Below are 18560 nucleotides of genomic sequence, written 5' to 3'. Positions count from 1 at the left end.
ATTTATATACACTACAATATAAGCTAAAAGTGAATAAATCCTTAGGGTCTTTTAACCTTTTTCTAATGAATGGTTACTATTCGATACGTCAGTTATCCTAACTCTTGATTAAAAGATAAGAAGAGTGCTTTTTTTATTGATGTTAGGGAATTGTTTATGCAAAATTCCTTCCACGTTATTTTAAGCACTCTAGCATACCCTACTTAGGTTGGCCCTTACATGAAGAGAAATTATTAAATCATTTTAAAAGTTAATTATATATTGTAAAAAGTAAATAAAAAATATGTTTTTTTCTCAATAAATTTTAGTTTTTAGTATTTTATTAATAGAAAATAAATAAAATATGTAAATCTTAAAGAAAATAATCAACTCAAACAAATATTATCGAAAATATAAAAATACACGTCTAGCTTATTTTAAACAATTTAAATTATCAAATACTTTGAGAAAGGAAAAAAATCTTAATAAAATTATTTTCTTAAACAAATTACTTTCACTGATGAAAAAATTATTTGAGGAGAATCTATATAAAATTGAATACTTTTATAATAATTCTAAATTAAATCAATATAGTAAGTCATTTATATTGTTACGATCACAACACTAGCATAAACATATCGTCGCTTTTGGTAACTATTGGTTGCGAAAACAAAAATGCAGAAAAGTGATTTCAAGATGGTGATTTCCAACTTTACAAATCAAACTTAGGAGTATGAAATCATTCTATATAGAAAATCACAATTGTCTTTTCATAAATAATCATTCTATTAGTCATAAATAATATATATAAAAAAATTGCATGGATTCCCACATCTTTTCATATTTATTTTCATTCTAATTGTTATAAAAAATTATCTATAACAATATACAATATAAATTCATACTTTTTGTAAATATATTATATTATATTATATTTTTAATTATATTTTAAAATAATAATAATATTGTATTTAAATTCATTTATTAAATTTTTAAACTATTACAATAAAGACTAATTTAGAAATTAAATTTACTTAAAAAAATAATAATTTAAATTATATTAATGAAGATCGAGCACAATATAAATTAATGTTTTAATATTTTGTTTCAGATAATATTAATAAGATCCATCATTATATATTCAGAATATTCATAATATTGTTAACTTTAAAATTTTTAAAATCTATTACAATTTTATCTTTAAAGAAATCTAATAACATTTTTTTGTCTTATTTACAATAATGATTCAATGTTTATTTTATTTATTTTTTACTTAGCTTTCTACATTTTTTTTAAAAGTAAATGGTCTACTTTATTAATACAATCACTAACTCCTTTTACATATTTAATTTTCAATCTCACATATAAAATAGAAAGAATTACGTTGATATAACAAAAAGGATCATATTAAATTTGAAAAAAAAAACTAGGCAACCACGTCAAGCTAAATAGAGATAATTGAATGTTATTACAAATATAAGACAAAAAAAATTGAAATACCCGATTTCTATTTTCGTTCGATTTTATTAATTAAATTTTAACTTTTTTTCATTTAATAAGATTTTAATTTTGTCAATTTATTTTTTAATTTAATAGTTTTGTTATGTCATATAAATAATTAACTAAAAGCGAATTTAGTTAATAATTTTTTAATTTTTATTAATTAAAAAATGTTCAGGTGTTAAACTAACATCTATCATGTAACTCATGATAATGACAATATGATGTGTTAGGATGAGTGTTATGTCTGAATATCTTATATTCAATTTGATCACTATATTTATTATTTTTGTTCAATTCTTTTAAAAATTTATGACTGAATTAAGAAAATATATATAAAGACCAAATTAAATATAAGATAATGTGAAGTGAGCATTAAAACCACACGTATCACTAACCCTGTCACATGACATTGTTATTATCATTCAACATAATGCTAGCGGGACATTTTTTAAAATTTTAAAATATATAATTAAAAAAATTAAAATTAAAAGAATTATAAACTAACCCATGAAATATATTATTCACTTTTCACTAATTATTTAAATTATGTTAACAAAAATTTGATCTTTATAACAAAGAAAACATATTAAAACTAAATTGACAAAATTAAACAAAAATAGAGTAGTATTTTAAGAAAAAAAAATACTAGTAAACTTTTAAAAAGACACCGATGAACATATTTTTTTAATAATTTTTTGACAATGGACCAATCACAAGTTACCACATAAACCGTTGTTAAAATATTGTCAAAAAAAAAAGTTGTTAAAAGAATAATTTTCTTTTAAAAAATATCTAAAGCTTTAAGAAAATGTATTTGAATTTTTGTTAATTTTAACTATTAAACCTACCAAAACAATTCATATAAAATATATATATCATGCACGTACATATACACAAAATATTAGTGAAACTATTCTAGTGCAACAAGTAATTAAATGTAATGTTGGTTCAACTCAAACCAAGGGGAAAATACCTTATGAAATCAGTTTCTTCCACGTAAAATAACATAAAATCATATTATTTTCTCCAAATCTCGCAATGGTTTTTAATTAAGCTCGTGGAAGGTATAATCATTGAAGAGATGAGGAACATTTATTAGCAAAGCTTGACTAAGAGTGTCAAGGTAAAAAAAAGAGTGAATTTTGAAACTTAAAAGCAAACAAACGTTAAAAATTAAGTAAAATCTAAAGCAAAATCTATAATAGTTATTTGAATTTATATTAGTAAATGTGGTTGTCTAGAAGTAATTGAAATTGAAATTGAATGAAAATGATAGGAATGAATGAGGATAGTTAAGGAGAGAATTATGAGAGTTAATTGTGGGAAAGATGAGTGAAAGAAATGGTTGGTTGAAGAGAAATGAGTAGGTAAAAGAGAAGGGAAAGTCAAAGGAGAAGGTAAGAGAGACATATGAGAAAAGGGTTTTGGATTTGGGTATGAAGTCGAGGTGGGGCCCAAGTGGAAACCCATGTGTCAAAGAAAGAGAAAGAAATTGAAATTGAATGAGGGGCACATGGGCGCAGCATATTTTTTGGCTTATAAATACCTTCTATACGTATCATGTTCTACACATCATCTGCTACCATCACGTGCTCTCCTATCCTTCTCTCACCTTTCTTCTCTTCTTCGATCTTCTTTCTCTTTCTCTCTGCACCCTTTTCCCCATCTTCCATCGTTATCTTTTTTTCGCCTTCTTCCAAACCTCTGCAAATCTTATCCAATCTTTTGGTCGTTAAAGGATAGATATATACTTATCAAACTAGCTAGTAGTTTTGTCCGTTGGTTGACAAAGAAAGAAACCTTTATATTATACCTCTCCAAACACATAAAGCTAGCTAGCTACCTTCCTTCCTTCGTTAATCACTATTAATCGTAAGTCACACTCACCAGACATGGAGAACAACAAAAAGAAAGTGGCAGCAGGTTCTTCCTCATCATCACTCACCAACTTTGATCATCTTTTTGGTCCCAAGGACCCCTCCACCACTTCATCTTCATCCACCAGCATCTTTGGCTCCATTTTCCCACCTCCTTCCACTGTATGCATGTCCCCTTCCTACTTTCTTTTTCTACTTTTTATTGCTCAATCTTCCTTTCATAACATCTCTTGCATGTTTTTCTTTTTTTGAGATCTTCTGTTTTGGCTATATGGCATAGTTATTGTTTCTGACTACTTAACCAACAGGTTTTTTCGGGAATATCATACCTCTAATGTGTTGGTATAATAACAAAAGAATTAACTTCAATGGTTTATGGCTTTAAGCTTTAAGGTCCTTGATTCGTTTGAGCCGGTATGTATGTATCAATAGCACACCTTTTTACAAGGTAGTTATTGAAAGCATTATATATGGTCAAACTCTTCTATCTAGGTAACTAACTATAACTGGATGTCTGCAAAAGAAAAAAAAAAAAGTAATAATTTTTTGCTGGTCTAGTTTTCACCATGATATACAAAAATGGAGTATAGTAGTATGTAGATGGTGATATTTGAGTTGAGAAAGTTGGCAAGCGATTAGTTGTTGAGTATGGATTGTAAATTGTTTTGGTCTGGCTAGCTCTTCTCTGTGCGCATAAAGTTTAGCTTTAATCAGAACTTTAAGCGTGAATGAATATGTTCTTGTATGAGTAGTGTTGGAGTAAAGTTAATATGATCAGCTTTGATCTCTGAGCGATATATATAGCATATACTGGTTTGATGAGAAAAATAATTGACATATATAACATATAGACTTAACCCTGTTACTCTTTATACAACTTTAGGTTGGAGGGAGAGATTCAACAAAACAAGAGATGGGATGCAAAAATTATGGAGCACCAGGTTCGTTATGAGACATATACCACTTTGACCTGAAGTACTAAATATGCCCTCTTTCAGTTCATCTCAAATCTTGTCTATAGACAGGGAACATGTGGCTTTTTCAATCAAATTATAATGTCTGGGCTTATTTAGTAAAGCTTCGGTTGGATTCGTTTCAGGCAATTACGGTTACAAAGGTGAAAACAGCGGTGTCTCCAACAAGAATGCCAGTACCAATTATCAGAATGAGCCAGTGGAGCCCAGTAGTTACTACAGTTCATCAATCTTTTATGGTGGTCAAGAAAATTATTCCCCAAGAACCAGGACCACTGAATCCCACCACATTGTGAGTGCCTCAATTCCCATCCTTTATCATCATGGTCCATGCTGTTGATTGCCAAAGGGATCATTATTTAATATATATAATAATATTTTTAAGTACAACCTCCACTGTTTTTACATTTAGTTACACTTATGCTTTTGCAGCACATATGCTTTATCTTTTATACATTTTCCTCAACCTTGCTTTCATATGATAAGAGAAAGTAAACCACACTTTCTCTTTTCTAGCTTTCCTTTTAATCCCTCAAAGATAAGTGTAAACACACAAGTGAATAAATTCAACTTTAAAATGAGATGCTGCAAGGATCATTGGCTGATATAAATAAAATAGTAACCGTATAATAATAATGCAGTGAATACTTTATAGTAGTAAGTATTTACATGCATAGATATGTGTGTTGTATTTTTTTTTTTTTCCCTTAGTTGAAGCATATTTGGCATCTTTGCAGTTTAAGAAAGACAAGGAAGACGATCATGACCCAAATGGTAACGATTCGAATAGTGCTTCAAGAGGGAACTGGTGGCAAGGTAGGACAATCTTGGCTCCACGTAGCAGAGGAAAAAGAAATAAACAAAAATTCTAAGTGAAGCAAAATTTACTGACTTAATAATACCTACATTATTTTCGATTCCCGCAGGTTCTCTTTATTATTAACCTCTGCGAATGTATGAAAAGCTTCCCATCCTGCGGATCAGGTATTTGAAATTCAAATTTAACTCCAGTATTTTTTTTTCCTTCTATTTTTATAGAGCTGAAATTCACGAGGTTTGAACATGATATTTTTCTTCCTTCCAACAATGTAATATACACAATTCTGTTTCTTCTGTGTTCATAGCCACTGTAGAATAGTGAAATTCTACTGCTAAAACTCCACTGTTTTAAGTTTTATGAGAGAAACATTACAATTGATCAGCTTTGAAAGATGGAGAATTTGTTGATTTTGCAGGATGATATATATGAACGACCACATACGGTGTACGCAGTGGCAGTGCTCTAATTAAGTAGGGAAATAAGACATGGTAGCGGACACTGGAACTCTTCGACATGTGTTGAGTCCTTTTTGTCACAGCTCGCACATATAAGTTTGTAGCACATGATAAGTCAACCCTTATAGTAGTTAGTACGTAGTAGCTTCAAGCCATAATTACTTGCTGTTGTGTTCTTATTTCATGCAAACAGTTTCGAGCTGGTAGCTGACTTTTAGTAGTGTTCTAGAATCATGTGATCTTGTTGCATGTACTTTAACGTTTCCCGTTCTATCCGCTGTGTAGCATGTAGCATTCTGTGACTTATAAATAAGAGCTGCATTTATAAGCTTTTTTTTTCTTTAACATTTTTAATAAGGATAAATTAAAATGCAAAAAAAAAAAAAAAGGACACACACCAACCTACGCCACCAAAGTTAATGCACCTCGAGCAATACAAAAGAAAGGTGCAGTACACCAACATGAAAATGAAAATGAAAATAATAATAATAATAATAATAATAATAATAATAATAATAATAATAAAACTCCCAGTAATTGTAATATAGTCCACTTAAGAGTCAACAATTGAAATAACCAAACTCAATTCTAAAAGCAATTTGACTGAATTAAATCAATGATATAATATAAGTTTGAATTTTAGTTAAAAAATCACTTTAAATTTAAGGAGTTGAAAAAGATACCTATTTATAGTTTTTAGTCAATTGGAATTCGAAATGAATTTTGCTTTTAATTATGGAAAAATAATAAAAACACGATATCCAGTATAAACTGAAAGTTAATTTAGGTAACTAATAAAATTAAAATACACTCATACATTTTCAAACCATCAAATAACTCTACAACCGTTTTAACAAATTAGTTATTCAAATTTCCTTTGAATTATTTAAATTGCTCGAATTACTGTTAAGCTATCTAAATTGAATGAGTTATTTAATTATTCATTTTATTTTATAATATATTTTTAAAATTTTTAAATTTTGAGTTACAATTTAATTTGTTTTAAGTATTTCTTTTTTAAATATAAAGTTTTTATTTTAAAATAATTAATTTTTTTATGTAGATAATTTTCAGATTGATGTAGCTCAAATCTGTTAAACAACCACAAGTCCAGATTCATATACAATAATACTACATGTAAGAGACACAGAAGAAAATAATCACTGACTAGAAATAGTTAATTTTATATTTAAATCAAGATTAATTACATTATGTATTTATTCTTCATATATGGACCAAAAGATCTATATACTAAAACACTTTCTATATTTCTATCTAACCAGATAAGCAAAGATAAAACTTAATTTATGATTTTTCTCTCAACCGAAATTGACCTAAAACAAGCTTATTAATTTTCCTGTTCACTTTTGTCTTTCAGTTTTTGTACTTCCCTCATCCACAAAGTGGAAAAGCTACGTGTTATGTGAGTTATAAACCATTATTATGCCTAACCACGTTCAGTGCAAGATAAACAAAAGTGGTGGAACTAATCATTGTACTGATATAATTAAGGTGGAAGAAAATTGTTTCAATATTATCGATCTGTTTATATAAAATTAGATATGCAGTATTTTAATATGAGAAAAATATATAATTAAAAATGAACTGAAAAATGCAAATTAAAGTCTCTCATTTATCTCCAAATTCACTCTCATTTACCTCCAAATTTATTCAAATAAACAACAAAAAAATTTATCTTCAAATCCCTTTAATTACTCTCCCGTAAATCCACTCAAGAGAACAAGGCGTTAAAAATGAACCACTGAATCCATCCATAAGTATTAAAAGGTGAAGGAATGTATAGTAGCAAAAGATAGAGTTAAGCATTACCTCATATTAACATTATCTTCTTATGAAACTCCCAACCAAAAACTTGCTTCTGAAAATTTAAGGAGATATATATAAAAGTTATCTGATATATTATGTAATTTCTAGGGAGAAAGTTGTAGACACAGATAAATTGTATATAGTTTTTTGGTATTAGATATATATTGTATATATCTAATATGAAAACAAAACCAATCGAGGCTTCTCTTCCTCGTCTTCTTTTTCAACTGTGCTATTCTGTAATTATTCCTTGTGGCTGCTTACTAATAAGATAAAATGAAGGTTCAATCTTCTACTATCACCAGAAGTATTTTTTCTCTGGAGAATTACAAGAAGTCATGGTAAAGGATACACTTAAACTTCTTTAGTTTTAAAATAAATATCCTTTTTTTAATAGTTTTAATATTTTATTTTTAATAATTAAGACACTTTTTTTATATATATTTTAAAATAACGACTCTTCTTTTATTTGAACTAATTTTTTTCATAAACAAAAAATTAAATAATGTAATTATTTTATATTAAAAATATCAGAAAAGTCTTATTATTACTAAATTTTAAAGTATCTTATTAAACTAAAAACAATAATATTTTAAAAAATATATATTATTATGAAATAATATATAGCTGTAAAATATAATTTTTATTTAAAAATTTATGAATATATTATTTTAAATAAAATAAGGGGTATGAGTGTCACCTTATAAAAAATATAAGTAAGATATATTAAAAACACGTAAAAAGATGTATACCCATTTAAAAACTTAAATGAGGATATAAACCTCCTTATTAAAAGTATAATAAAAATGTTGATATTCCATAGTAAATTCAATTTTTTTTAAATATAAGTTTTGTATTTTTTTTTTAAATTTAATTAACCATTTATAAAAACATATAAGTTGTATATTTTATGAAAAAAGTTCAATTTACTATTATTAACAAAACTTCATCGGCTCTGAATGGATTCATCACGAAAATCTAATAATAATGAGATATGTCAAATTACACAAAAAAAAATTTACATAATCTTTAATCTAAAATATGTGATAATAAAATTGTGGATCTTCTTTAAAGTTTAGATCTAAATCCTAAATAGTTTGTGTTGAATATGGAATCATGTCAACAGCGGAGGTTTTAGAGATACATAGCCAATTTGAGTGGAATAGGCAAGATTGACAATGTTCAAACTGTGTGATCTAACTTTTCTCAGACTTTATAGTTCAGAGAGTTTGTTTCTTGATGTAGATAACTTTTGTTGTTGAATGTCAAAATCAACCACATATTTTCGGAAAATGGAGCAAAATCAAAGAGCCAAGAATTGGATAGAACATTACAAGCATGAAAAGAAGCCAAGGAGTGTCCATGGCTGTTGTATTCATAAGCACAGAAGCAAACAAATCAAATGGAGATTCAAGAACAAATATAGTTGACCCTTGGATTTCTTTTTCTCTAATATCTTGCATTGTGATTCAAAATGAAGAACGAATATACCCTGAAAATGGCATTGTGCAATTGATAACTAATTCAAAGACTTGAGATTTTCAATTGATGTTTGTACAGTGGGCCGTACAAACATGCGAAAGAGATATTTAACAAGGTAACTTTTAGAAGTTCAATGAAAATCAAGAAGGTTATTTCCCTAATCCACAGGTTCAAGTTTGGGAGATGGACTATTTCAGTGAAATTCCCCCAAAGAGCTCGCAATGGAAAAGATGGAGTTGTTGTGATCTAAGATTTGTGAAAACGAAAGATAAACATTTGAATTAAGTACTTAATTTTTAGTTGTTATTTTTACCGTTTTCATCTTTCTCTACAAAACAGATACTCTTTCCACTTCAGTTATTATGTGAAACGTCAAGCTATACCAAGATCATCCATGGTTTATGGATAAGAAAAATCTATAAATGTTGTAGATTGTCCGAGAAGTCAAATTACTGATCGATGCTGACTAAATTTATAAATCATGAGAAATGTTGTCTAATAGGATAGTCCTGTTAGAGAAAGAAAAATGTAAGGAAAATATGAACTGTCTCGTTAACCAGTGTCCTAGAAGCACTGATTAAAAATCATTAATAGAATAATTATTAAAAAATTATAAAATATCACTTGTCGAATATAAATAGATGTTTTCTTAATGAATGAAGCTGCTTTTAAACACGAGTAAATGGCTGACGCAAAAGCCCATATGGTAAGGTAGGCCTTATTTACTGTCCAGCCCCGAAACAAATTAATAGAAGTTGGTGAAGTCGTTTCCTTGTAATAAAACAATGGTTTTTGCTTCTGCACCTCCATAATTACTGTCTGTACCCTACAATAACAGAATAATAGTCAAATATCTTTCACCATTGTTGCTGCTGCTGCCACCGTCACCGCTGCTGCTGCTGAAAAGGAAGAGTATAAGAAAACTACAGAGGAAGAAAAGAGAATCCAAAACAAAAGCTCATTTCAAAACACATTTTATATAAAAGTGTACCAAAAAAATCATTCCAAAAGGCATTAGGTACATTTTGGAAGAGTTTGTTCTGGCTATCCCATGCCAAAAAATTATTCTAAAATGTATTTTATGTGTTCTGAAAATTTCAAAAAATAAATTGAAATATGAAATTGAAAAATGTTAGTCATTTTAAAAATTTAAGGGTTGCAGGAAGTAAAAGCCTTCAACAATCCTTTTGAGGCAAGCCAACGGTTAAGTGTTTTCCCATCTATTCATAAACTAAAGAGAAAAATACATTTTTTTTATTTAAGAAAGTACTCTATCCTAATCAAGAATCAAGAATGCCCTTAAAAAACATTTAAAACTCTAAAACAATTCTAAAGAAATTAATAGTGTTGCTATAGATTTAATTGGAGTCGAACTGATTGAATCCAATCAATAGAAAATGACTCAACCTGTAGATTGATTAAAACTTAATATGAACTATGTTTTATCTTGAACTGCTTTCAATTAAAACTATTTGTAATTCAATAAATGTAGTGTTACATTCTTTTTAAATTTATTCATACACAAACAAAATAAGTATAACTCAATTATACACAAAGCAATAAAAAATTATATAAAATTTAAAAATAAACTAAAGATTTTACTAAAGTTTAATTTAATTTTCAAACTAATTTGAAGTTATTCAATTTAAACGGTCTGGTCAGTAATCAGATACAAAAAACGAATAGTGTACCTTAATTCTCATACAATTCAGTGGCAACAATAGAGAGAAACCTTAATTCCAAAGGCTCTGCTAAATATCCAATGAAATTGTACATTGAGTTTGAAATGCAATCGAAACCCCCAATATCACTATCGTTTGGGTTAACTAGAAGTATTCTCTAATTGACAGTAAAAGACTAATTCCTGAAATACCAAAATTCTTTTATAATGTTAAATTTTTCATCAAAAGTTCTTCTCTACACTCTAACATGAAGATCTAACTTATCATCAGGCATCAAACTGCTTGTATTGACAAAGATGAATATCTCAAAGCCTGATTCACAAGGACACACAACGAAAGCAACACTTCCATTTCAGAGCACATTCGTATTAATTTACACTTACTCAGGATCAATTTTCAAATGCGAATCGGAGTTTAGAACATCTCCAAAGGTCCAAAACTCAGTAGAAATATAAACCTCTACAATTTCAACGAAGACACATAAAGTAGCCGCATCAAACATTGTAATCGTGTTAAACGCGATTGCATTCGTTCACAGAAAACCTAGCGAGTGAAAGCGTACAGAACGAGCGAGGCGTAGATGAGGAGCGCAATGGGGACGAGGATGAGAAGCGGAACGACGGCGGCGTAGGTGTGCGAGCTTCCGCAGGCAAGCGTTCCAAGCTTTATCTGCGCGACGTTGACAAGCGCAAGCATGAGAAAGGAGCAGCCAAAGACGGATCCCACAGCAGAGACGAGCATTCCGACGCGGAGGGAGGAGCGGTTGACGTGCGCGACGAGGTGCTCGACGGCGGCGGGGTAGTGGAAAGAGGTGGTGCGGGAGAGGCGAATAGCCTGCTTGAGCGCAAGTGCGACAAGGCTGGAGAAGAGAAAGGAGCTGAAGGAGTAGACGTGGAAGGCGATGAGGTTCTCGGCGATGGCGGCGGTGGGAGCGCACGCCGGATCGGAGTTGAGATTGTTCTCCGGATCGTTAGGGTTCCACGTTAGGCCTACGAAGACAGCGAGAGTGAAAAGGGAGTTCACGTTCACTATCGCGTCTAACGCGGTGATGTGAAGACTCGTGAAGGAAGATGACATTGCTATTATTTTCTTCAGGCAGAAAAAGAGAGAAGACGACGAAAATTTATGGAATGGACTCTTACGGGAAACGGGGTCACTGGTCAGATATATGCCTGCCAGCAACGAAACGCTTTCACCGACCTGTTTTCTGTAAATACAAAGATTTATTTGTAATTATTGGGGTCTTTTTGCGTGTTTAACAGTTTCTTTTTCTTTTTCTCTTAACAGGGAAGAACATGATAATACATAAATATGTTTGTGGCGTTAATTTTGACCAAAATACCTTGAAAAGAGTGTGTCCAAATTCCAAAGAACTAAAGTAGTGAGATAAAAATAAATAAAAAATCTTTGAAATAATTGGACAAGATTTTTAAATATTAAAATTGTGACGATCAGTAAAATCTGATAAAGGTCACATTTCCTGTTCCTTTAACATGTTATTTAATTTGATTCCAAATCTATTTTCAAAGAAAATTGCAGAAGCATCCTGACAAAGAGGAAAAGCGTACACGTTTGGTGCTGTGATGTTTACATATATGGAAACGATCTAGAAATTTTGTATGTTAGAAATTTAATATTTCACTTACAAGTCAATATCATTCAGGGCATTTGGTCTAGTGGTATGATTCTCGCTTAGGGTGCGAGAGGTCCCGAGTTCAATTCTCGGAATGCCCCTCTTTTTAACTTTTGTTTTCCCTTTTCTTTTACTATCAAGTCTCCTTTTGTCAGTGACCACTCCTGCATTTTAGTACTCCAACCAAGAATAAGCAACCTTAGTGTCTTAGGTCCCACTTGTCACAATTACACGAATAACCAAGCTCCATTTTCTTATGTTTGGTACAAAGTGAACTTTATAAATTGAAATAATATCATTAAATGTCAACGTGATTCTCAGCATTTTTAAATTCAAAAGCATTTGATGAATACCAACTGCTTCAGATCTCAATATGAATTTGAATTCTCAATACCAACAAATATATAATGGTCCTGAATGATACAAATGTAGAAGTTAAAAAATATATAATAAATGCTTCTTTATAACAATTTATGCTCCACTAAACTATGTAAACTTTGTGTCACCGAATCTCAACAACCTTATTGACTGGATCTAATAGATAAACCTTTGGTAGTCTCATTTGGTTTTGTTTTTGAGTGTGCATGGTTTCTTCTCACGTTGTTGTTCAGTTTTCTTGCTACTTGGGTTCGAACATTTCACCTCAGTTGAGTTGCTGCATATCTTAGTGGTCTTTGTCTCTACTCCAAGATAATTTGACAGCACTCTCCTCACCGCAAAGCCACGACGATGAGGTTTGATGCTATTGTTGTTATGGAGGAAATGAGTTCTCTCCCCTCTTGCAGGACTAATGAGTGGCACGGAAGCTGGTGAAAAGCTTGGTCTGCCAAATGCTGCTTTGTTTGGAGTAACAGTGCCTGAGACAGACACCGAATGTGGACGCGTAACCTTCTTTTGCTGAGAAACCACCTTAACTGTAGTGGTAGTAATAGTAGTAGGAACTAATGCAAACCTCTCTGACTGTTTGGTCAAGTCATCCACATATAGCAAATCATCAATGCGAGCTACAATGTTAAATGCCATGCTCTCCAAAACTCTTGAGTAGCTCTCTAGCACGGATTTCCCCACATCCTGAAATGTCGGTGTAAAAATGTGTCAATGATATATGCAATTATGAAAGCAAAGATCTTTTTTAAATGCTTCCGTAAAAATGTGTCAATAAGGGTCTGATCAATTTTTAGAGGTTTTCAATTTCTTATTTTCAATAGGCTTTCGAAGATCTACAAGAGATTGAAAAAACCAAAAGTTTATTTTCACTGTTTTTTTCCAAAGTTTTTAAAAATGGAAAATGGCTAAAAAACAAAGTGATATTTTTTTATTAAAAAGGAATACTTTTTCAAAGGGCCTTAATATATGCAATTGAGGAAGTGCAAGGAACATGCAGATGGATTGAGAAAAATGTAATGCAGCAACCTTATTGCACTGGATCTTGCTGGTATCAAGGGTGGTTTGGCTTAAGCCTGGGAACCGCTGCTTCAGGGAAACTAGAATGCTTTCAGCTCTATCTGCTAGCAATTCTCTCTTATCTCCATCAACCATGAAGTCCTTGACTATTTCCCATGATGATTTTGGGGTAGAACGGTTGGGCTTTGGGGATGGTAAGAACCGAGAGTGAACTCTTCGGCGCCATACATAAATTGCTGCTTCCACACGGTTTGCAATCTCTAATGCAACATGTTCAGAGGATATGTCTAAGCAATCAAGAAGGTACTCTTGGGAGAATTGCTCTGATGTTATGTAACGGTAAATAAAATCCCCCAAGCAAGTTCTTCCATTCTGCAGAAACCCATATTCAAGACAATGTCATAACGTGACAGAAAGTTAACTAAACAACATCTTATTGCAGGTACACAGAAACCATTGATCACATTGCTTAAGGAAACATACATCCAAAAGAAAGATTTTATTAGTAGATAAGCAAAGTGAGTGTAAATTGTAATGGTGTAATCAATATTCTTTGTTTGCTCATTGTTCTTAATCGTAGAATGACTCAAGGGGCAAAAGTCTATCAATGATAGAATTTAGATTAGACCTTAGGAAGAACTTCCAAATATGACTCAGGAACTTCCATGTCAGCCAAAGCAATGTTGTTGATAGCCATGGCTGCTTTTAGTATTTGGTTTGCACATTCTCGAGAGTGATTCAACTGTTTTCTTGAGTCTTCACTGAGTCCTGCAGGGGGGACACGAGGTACGGGAAGCCACCACTTTTCTTCTTGCCGCTGAATTGTTTTGCGAAAAGAGGCTGAACAATCTGCTTCTGCGGCTACAATGCCTTGGTCTACATACCAGAACTCTGTAGAAGTGAAACTATCTAAAATTTCCTGTTATAAAAGAAAATGTACATTAAGGCCTCAAACATTGAATGATGTCACAGAAATTTACTAGTGAGCCATGAAAGAACAAGATTCAATACTCACGAGAAGCATGTTGTCAAGTTTGCGAAGAGCTGGAAGGTTTATGAAAATATCTGTCCTAGGCCTGCAAGTCATTACCTAAAGAATGCACTATATTAGAAACATCATAATTATGAATTCCCTTTTGAATAAAAATCAGACTTCAGCAATGAGATCAAGATTCAATCCAATTTTACCTCGAGTTTACTCCCATCAGGAAATGTTTGCCAAGAAGGCATCAACTCAACAATGTAATCACTAACACTAACAAGCCACTCCACCTCTCTCTGCCACATTTCTTTCTTCTCAGAAGGTAAAGGTTCTAGTCTCCATAATTGCCCAAATACAGTTGCTACACGTTCAAATAATCCAAATTTGAACAAGTTACAAAACTCAAATTTACATCAAACGAGAAAATTCAAAATTACATCAAACGAGAAAATTCAAAATTTTGAACTACTTGACCAACAAAGACAAACCAAACAGCTTCTCAATTAAACTGATAGCCAAATGTCTGTGTGCAAGAAAGGAAGCATACCACACAGATTAGTAATGGCATTAGAGATGGCCAAAGCAGTGCAAACCCCTTTACCAGAACCTGACATATCTTCACCAAGCAACAATTTTGCAAACCTCTCCTTCATCATGTCAACTTCTGTTTTAAACAAATTAAAATAAATCTAATAATTAGCTCTAGTTAGAGTTATTACACAAAATAACAAAGGGGCATTAATTAATGACTTAAAAGGGAGTCCAATTATTAACTCCAACGAATTCAACTGAAAAAATAGTCTCTATCAAGTAAAATTCCCACAATACTTTTCTACTTTCCAAACACAGCCACGTCCATCTATCATAACATTCTTTAAAAGATAAACAAAAAAAAAAAAAACTAACCTGACAGCTTCAAACCAATACGAGTAAGCTTAGTGTCTTCCAAGTGAGATTTATGTTCGTTTTCTTTTTCATGTGAATTAGAGCGCTTGGAGAGTGTAGCCTTGAGAATGGGCCAACCAAGAGGAGCGGGTGAAGAAGAGCCTTTTGCCTTTGCTTCTTCAACGGTAACTGAAGAAGTGGATGCACAGAAACTGGTTTCCCTGGAGTCTGCAGTGGAATCGGTGAGACAAGAGGAAACCCCATCTGTTTTGTTTTGAGAAGTTTCGTTCTTGCTGGGAAAAACATCCATCTGGGAGAGAAAGAAAGCGGTTTGAGTCGAAAAAGGGAAATGGGGCAGTTAGCAGGGAGGCAGATAAGAAGATACTGGGAACGTGGGTCGAAACATAACGGTAAGACAAATGTGAGGTGGGTTTTGAGGATATATGAAGGGACCGCTAAGGATGTTTCATGGAAGAAAAGACGATGCAATGATGAAGACGTGTGGCTTTTTCCGAAAAGGATTCCACTCTCTGCACTGCACAGTGCACACAACACACAAACTCACACACACTCTCACATCGACAAATTTGATTTCAAGTTTGAAGGTTTTACATACCAAAATGACAACGTCTCTCTTCTGGCTTTCGCTCTCAGAGTTTGAAGGTACGTTCAAAATATCAATAAAAAATTTGAACCCGGTAGCTGTGGGAGTAAGTAAGCAGAGCCACACTAAACTACAACAACATCACGCTCAGCTCTCATAATTACTTTTTTGGCCTTTCACGTTTGCTCTACGACCAGTAAGATTCAATGGCAGAATTTTCAAATAAAAAATAGTATCTCATTCTGTCAGAATTTTCAGAAATTAAAAAAGAAAACACGCAAGTATACTATTTAAAAATAATTAAGAGTTTTACAAAAAATATTTTTTGACACTAAAATAAAATCTACATGTTCAATATTTTTCTTATTTTTCATAGCATTATGTCTTCATCAAAAAAAATGAAGTTGTGATTTACTGGAAGAAAATATAGTTGTACGAAATGGTAACAGAAGATTTTGTACCCTCCTATGATTACTTACTTATTTGGGGAAAATAGATAGTATTTTAATTCAAATGGAATGCCATTTTAGAAAATATTTTTCGTGGTTGAGTTAGGGTTTGATAGTGTGGGGCTTGGCGAAGTTTGTAGCACTAATTATAGGAAAAAAGATAGACGTATAATAAGATAATAATTTATGTGGATGGATAGATAGTGTTGGTATTTTAAAATTTGAATAGTTTGATGGCATGAAATATTTACGAGCTTGTATTGAAAATGGCACCATAATAAGGCGTAATTGGTCCCTCTTTTATATATCTTCCAACTCCTACTATCAAACTTCTTTATGGTATTTATTGATAATCAATTTTGCTTGATTCCGTAGCGCTAGAAAAAAAAATCCTTAATTATCTCCTATTGCAAATTTGAACGTATAAAATCAGAGACTGCATTATGAAATTTTGCCATAGATTTTTCTTTTTACAGCTACTACTGTAACATCCCAAAATTATACAGTCATCAACTATATACTTAGAATAATCACATATATTAATAATTCAAAACAGTTTTAAACAAAGGGCACGACAACAACGAAAGAGGCCGAACGGCCGTTAAAGTACATAATTTAACGAGCATTCACAAAAAGATAAGGACGAACGGTTTACAAAACAATGACCGAACGTCCAACTATTACAAACAACAAAAGAGCGCTCGCTCACAGCCGCTCACTATTCTAACTACAATAACTAAAAACCGAACGCCCTCACTGTTCGGCCTTCACTTCTACTTCTACGAGGTTGGCGTCCTCCAAATTTTCTTCTTCCAGTGTTTCTCCCAGTAACGCCTCTCCATCTGCTCACATCCACACGGATGATCATTGCATAGACAAGACGGAGGTTCAAGGACGAACGACAACACAAGAAAGAGATACAGGGTAAGCTTATTGAATTTAATTCAAACCAAAACATACAATTTATACATCTCAATTCCAGCAAGTAAGTTCACAACATATACATTCAATTCATACATAAATTTCATCCAAAATCCTGATACTAGACCGACCGTCCGGACTGTATGAATCCTGTGTAGCTAAGGCGTCCGTGCACTCAGGTGGGGTAACTTGAATGCTCATCAGTAGCCACCTAAGGTTAGTCTGTTCTGTCCAAGTTACAGTTATGGACTAGACCTCCTGCCATTCCCACGCATGACATACTCCTCTCTACTTGAGAACGAGCACTCATGGAATATCAGGATGGATCACCATCTAAGCTTACCACGTTCATACTTACAAATCTCAATATCCATTCAAGAGTCGTTCCACCCTGGAACGCTCGTTCAAAATCCAAAATCACAATTTCAGTTCTCATAGTGTTCGCACATCTTAATTTATCCTCTTGAATACATTTTCATTCTATGTTCCACTTTCTTAAAAAGACGAACGTTCACTCCTCTTCGTAACGAGGACGAACGTCGAGGTGAGACCGAGAAAGACTTCTTGAATTAGTTAAATGAACTAACTCCAGTACGATCGGGAAAATACTTAGAATAATTTAAGTTCAATGACTCTGGAACGAATCCAATGGATAGATACCTCACCACTTGGTTGAATAAAATAAACCGAATACAATTTAATTCAGGGGACAAACCGCCAGTCAATGACCGAGCGCGAAAGTAGGTGTTTAATAAATTTTTGGACGAACGTCACCGAAGACTTGGACGAACGTCACTAAATATATTGGACGAACGCTATTTAAATTTAGTACGAACGCTTATGGGAATTCAGGACGAGCGCTATTCTTGCTCGTTGCAATTTACGGAAATGGACGAGCGTTCGGTCTGAGACCGAGCGCCACTTAGGACGAACGTTCAATAGATGACCGAGCACAATTTAGGACGAACGCTCAGTGTAAGACCGAGCGCTACTTAAGACGAACGCTTGGTATAAACCGAGCGCTATTAGGACGAACGCTCAAATAGCATTTCAAAAGGGGACGCTCGTTCTTCAATCGAATCC

The 18560-nt window shown here is 32.3% G+C and overlaps 3 protein-coding genes and 1 non-coding gene across 7 annotated transcripts; 2 read left to right on the top strand and 2 right to left on the bottom strand.

Moving 5' to 3' along the window:
- Positions 1-3057: 3057 nt before the first annotated feature.
- Positions 3058-5933, top strand: LOC108328318 (uncharacterized). Its single transcript, XM_017562175.2, has 6 exons — positions 3058-3521; positions 4243-4300; positions 4459-4625; positions 5071-5149; positions 5260-5317; positions 5569-5933. The coding sequence occupies exons 1-5, from the start codon at positions 3375-3377 to the stop codon at positions 5274-5276; spliced, it is 468 nt and encodes a 155-aa protein (XP_017417664.1). The 5' UTR covers positions 3058-3374; the 3' UTR covers positions 5277-5317; positions 5569-5933.
- Positions 5934-9444: 3511 nt separating this feature from the next.
- Positions 9445-11875, bottom strand: LOC108327597 (uncharacterized). Of its 4 annotated transcripts, none has more exons than XM_052873718.1 (2): positions 11162-11872; positions 9445-9743 (listed from the first exon to the last, which is right to left on the bottom strand). In XM_052873718.1, the coding sequence occupies exons 1-2, from the start codon at positions 11674-11676 to the stop codon at positions 9482-9484; spliced, it is 777 nt and encodes a 258-aa protein (XP_052729678.1). In that variant the 5' UTR covers positions 11677-11872; the 3' UTR covers positions 9445-9481. The 4 variants fall into 4 exon arrangements, with proteins under 4 accessions (XP_052729678.1, XP_052729679.1, XP_052729680.1 ...); XM_052873719.1 differs by having other exon boundaries at positions 9622-9816; XM_052873720.1 differs by having other exon boundaries at positions 9622-9813.
- A 386-nt stretch (positions 11876-12261) lies between these two features.
- On the top strand, positions 12262-12333 carry TRNAP-AGG (transfer RNA proline (anticodon AGG)). The gene has a single exon. It is a non-coding gene; the product is annotated as a tRNA-Pro (tRNA).
- A 263-nt stretch (positions 12334-12596) lies between these two features.
- Positions 12597-16170, bottom strand: LOC108329785 (rop guanine nucleotide exchange factor 5). Its single transcript, XM_017564163.2, has 7 exons — positions 15525-16170; positions 15166-15282; positions 14825-14979; positions 14652-14726; positions 14265-14555; positions 13646-14008; positions 12597-13303 (listed from the first exon to the last, which is right to left on the bottom strand). Exons 1-7 carry the CDS (start codon positions 15811-15813, stop codon positions 12791-12793), a joined length of 1803 nt encoding a protein of 600 aa, XP_017419652.1. The 5' UTR covers positions 15814-16170; the 3' UTR covers positions 12597-12790.
- Between the last annotated feature and the right edge of the window lie 2390 nt (positions 16171-18560).

Source organism: Vigna angularis, chromosome 2, assembly GCF_016808095.1.
Source record: "Vigna angularis cultivar LongXiaoDou No.4 chromosome 2, ASM1680809v1, whole genome shotgun sequence".
Lineage (NCBI taxonomy): Eukaryota > Viridiplantae > Streptophyta > Magnoliopsida > Fabales > Fabaceae > Vigna > Vigna angularis.
This window is presented reverse-complemented; position numbering and strand designations above follow the sequence as displayed.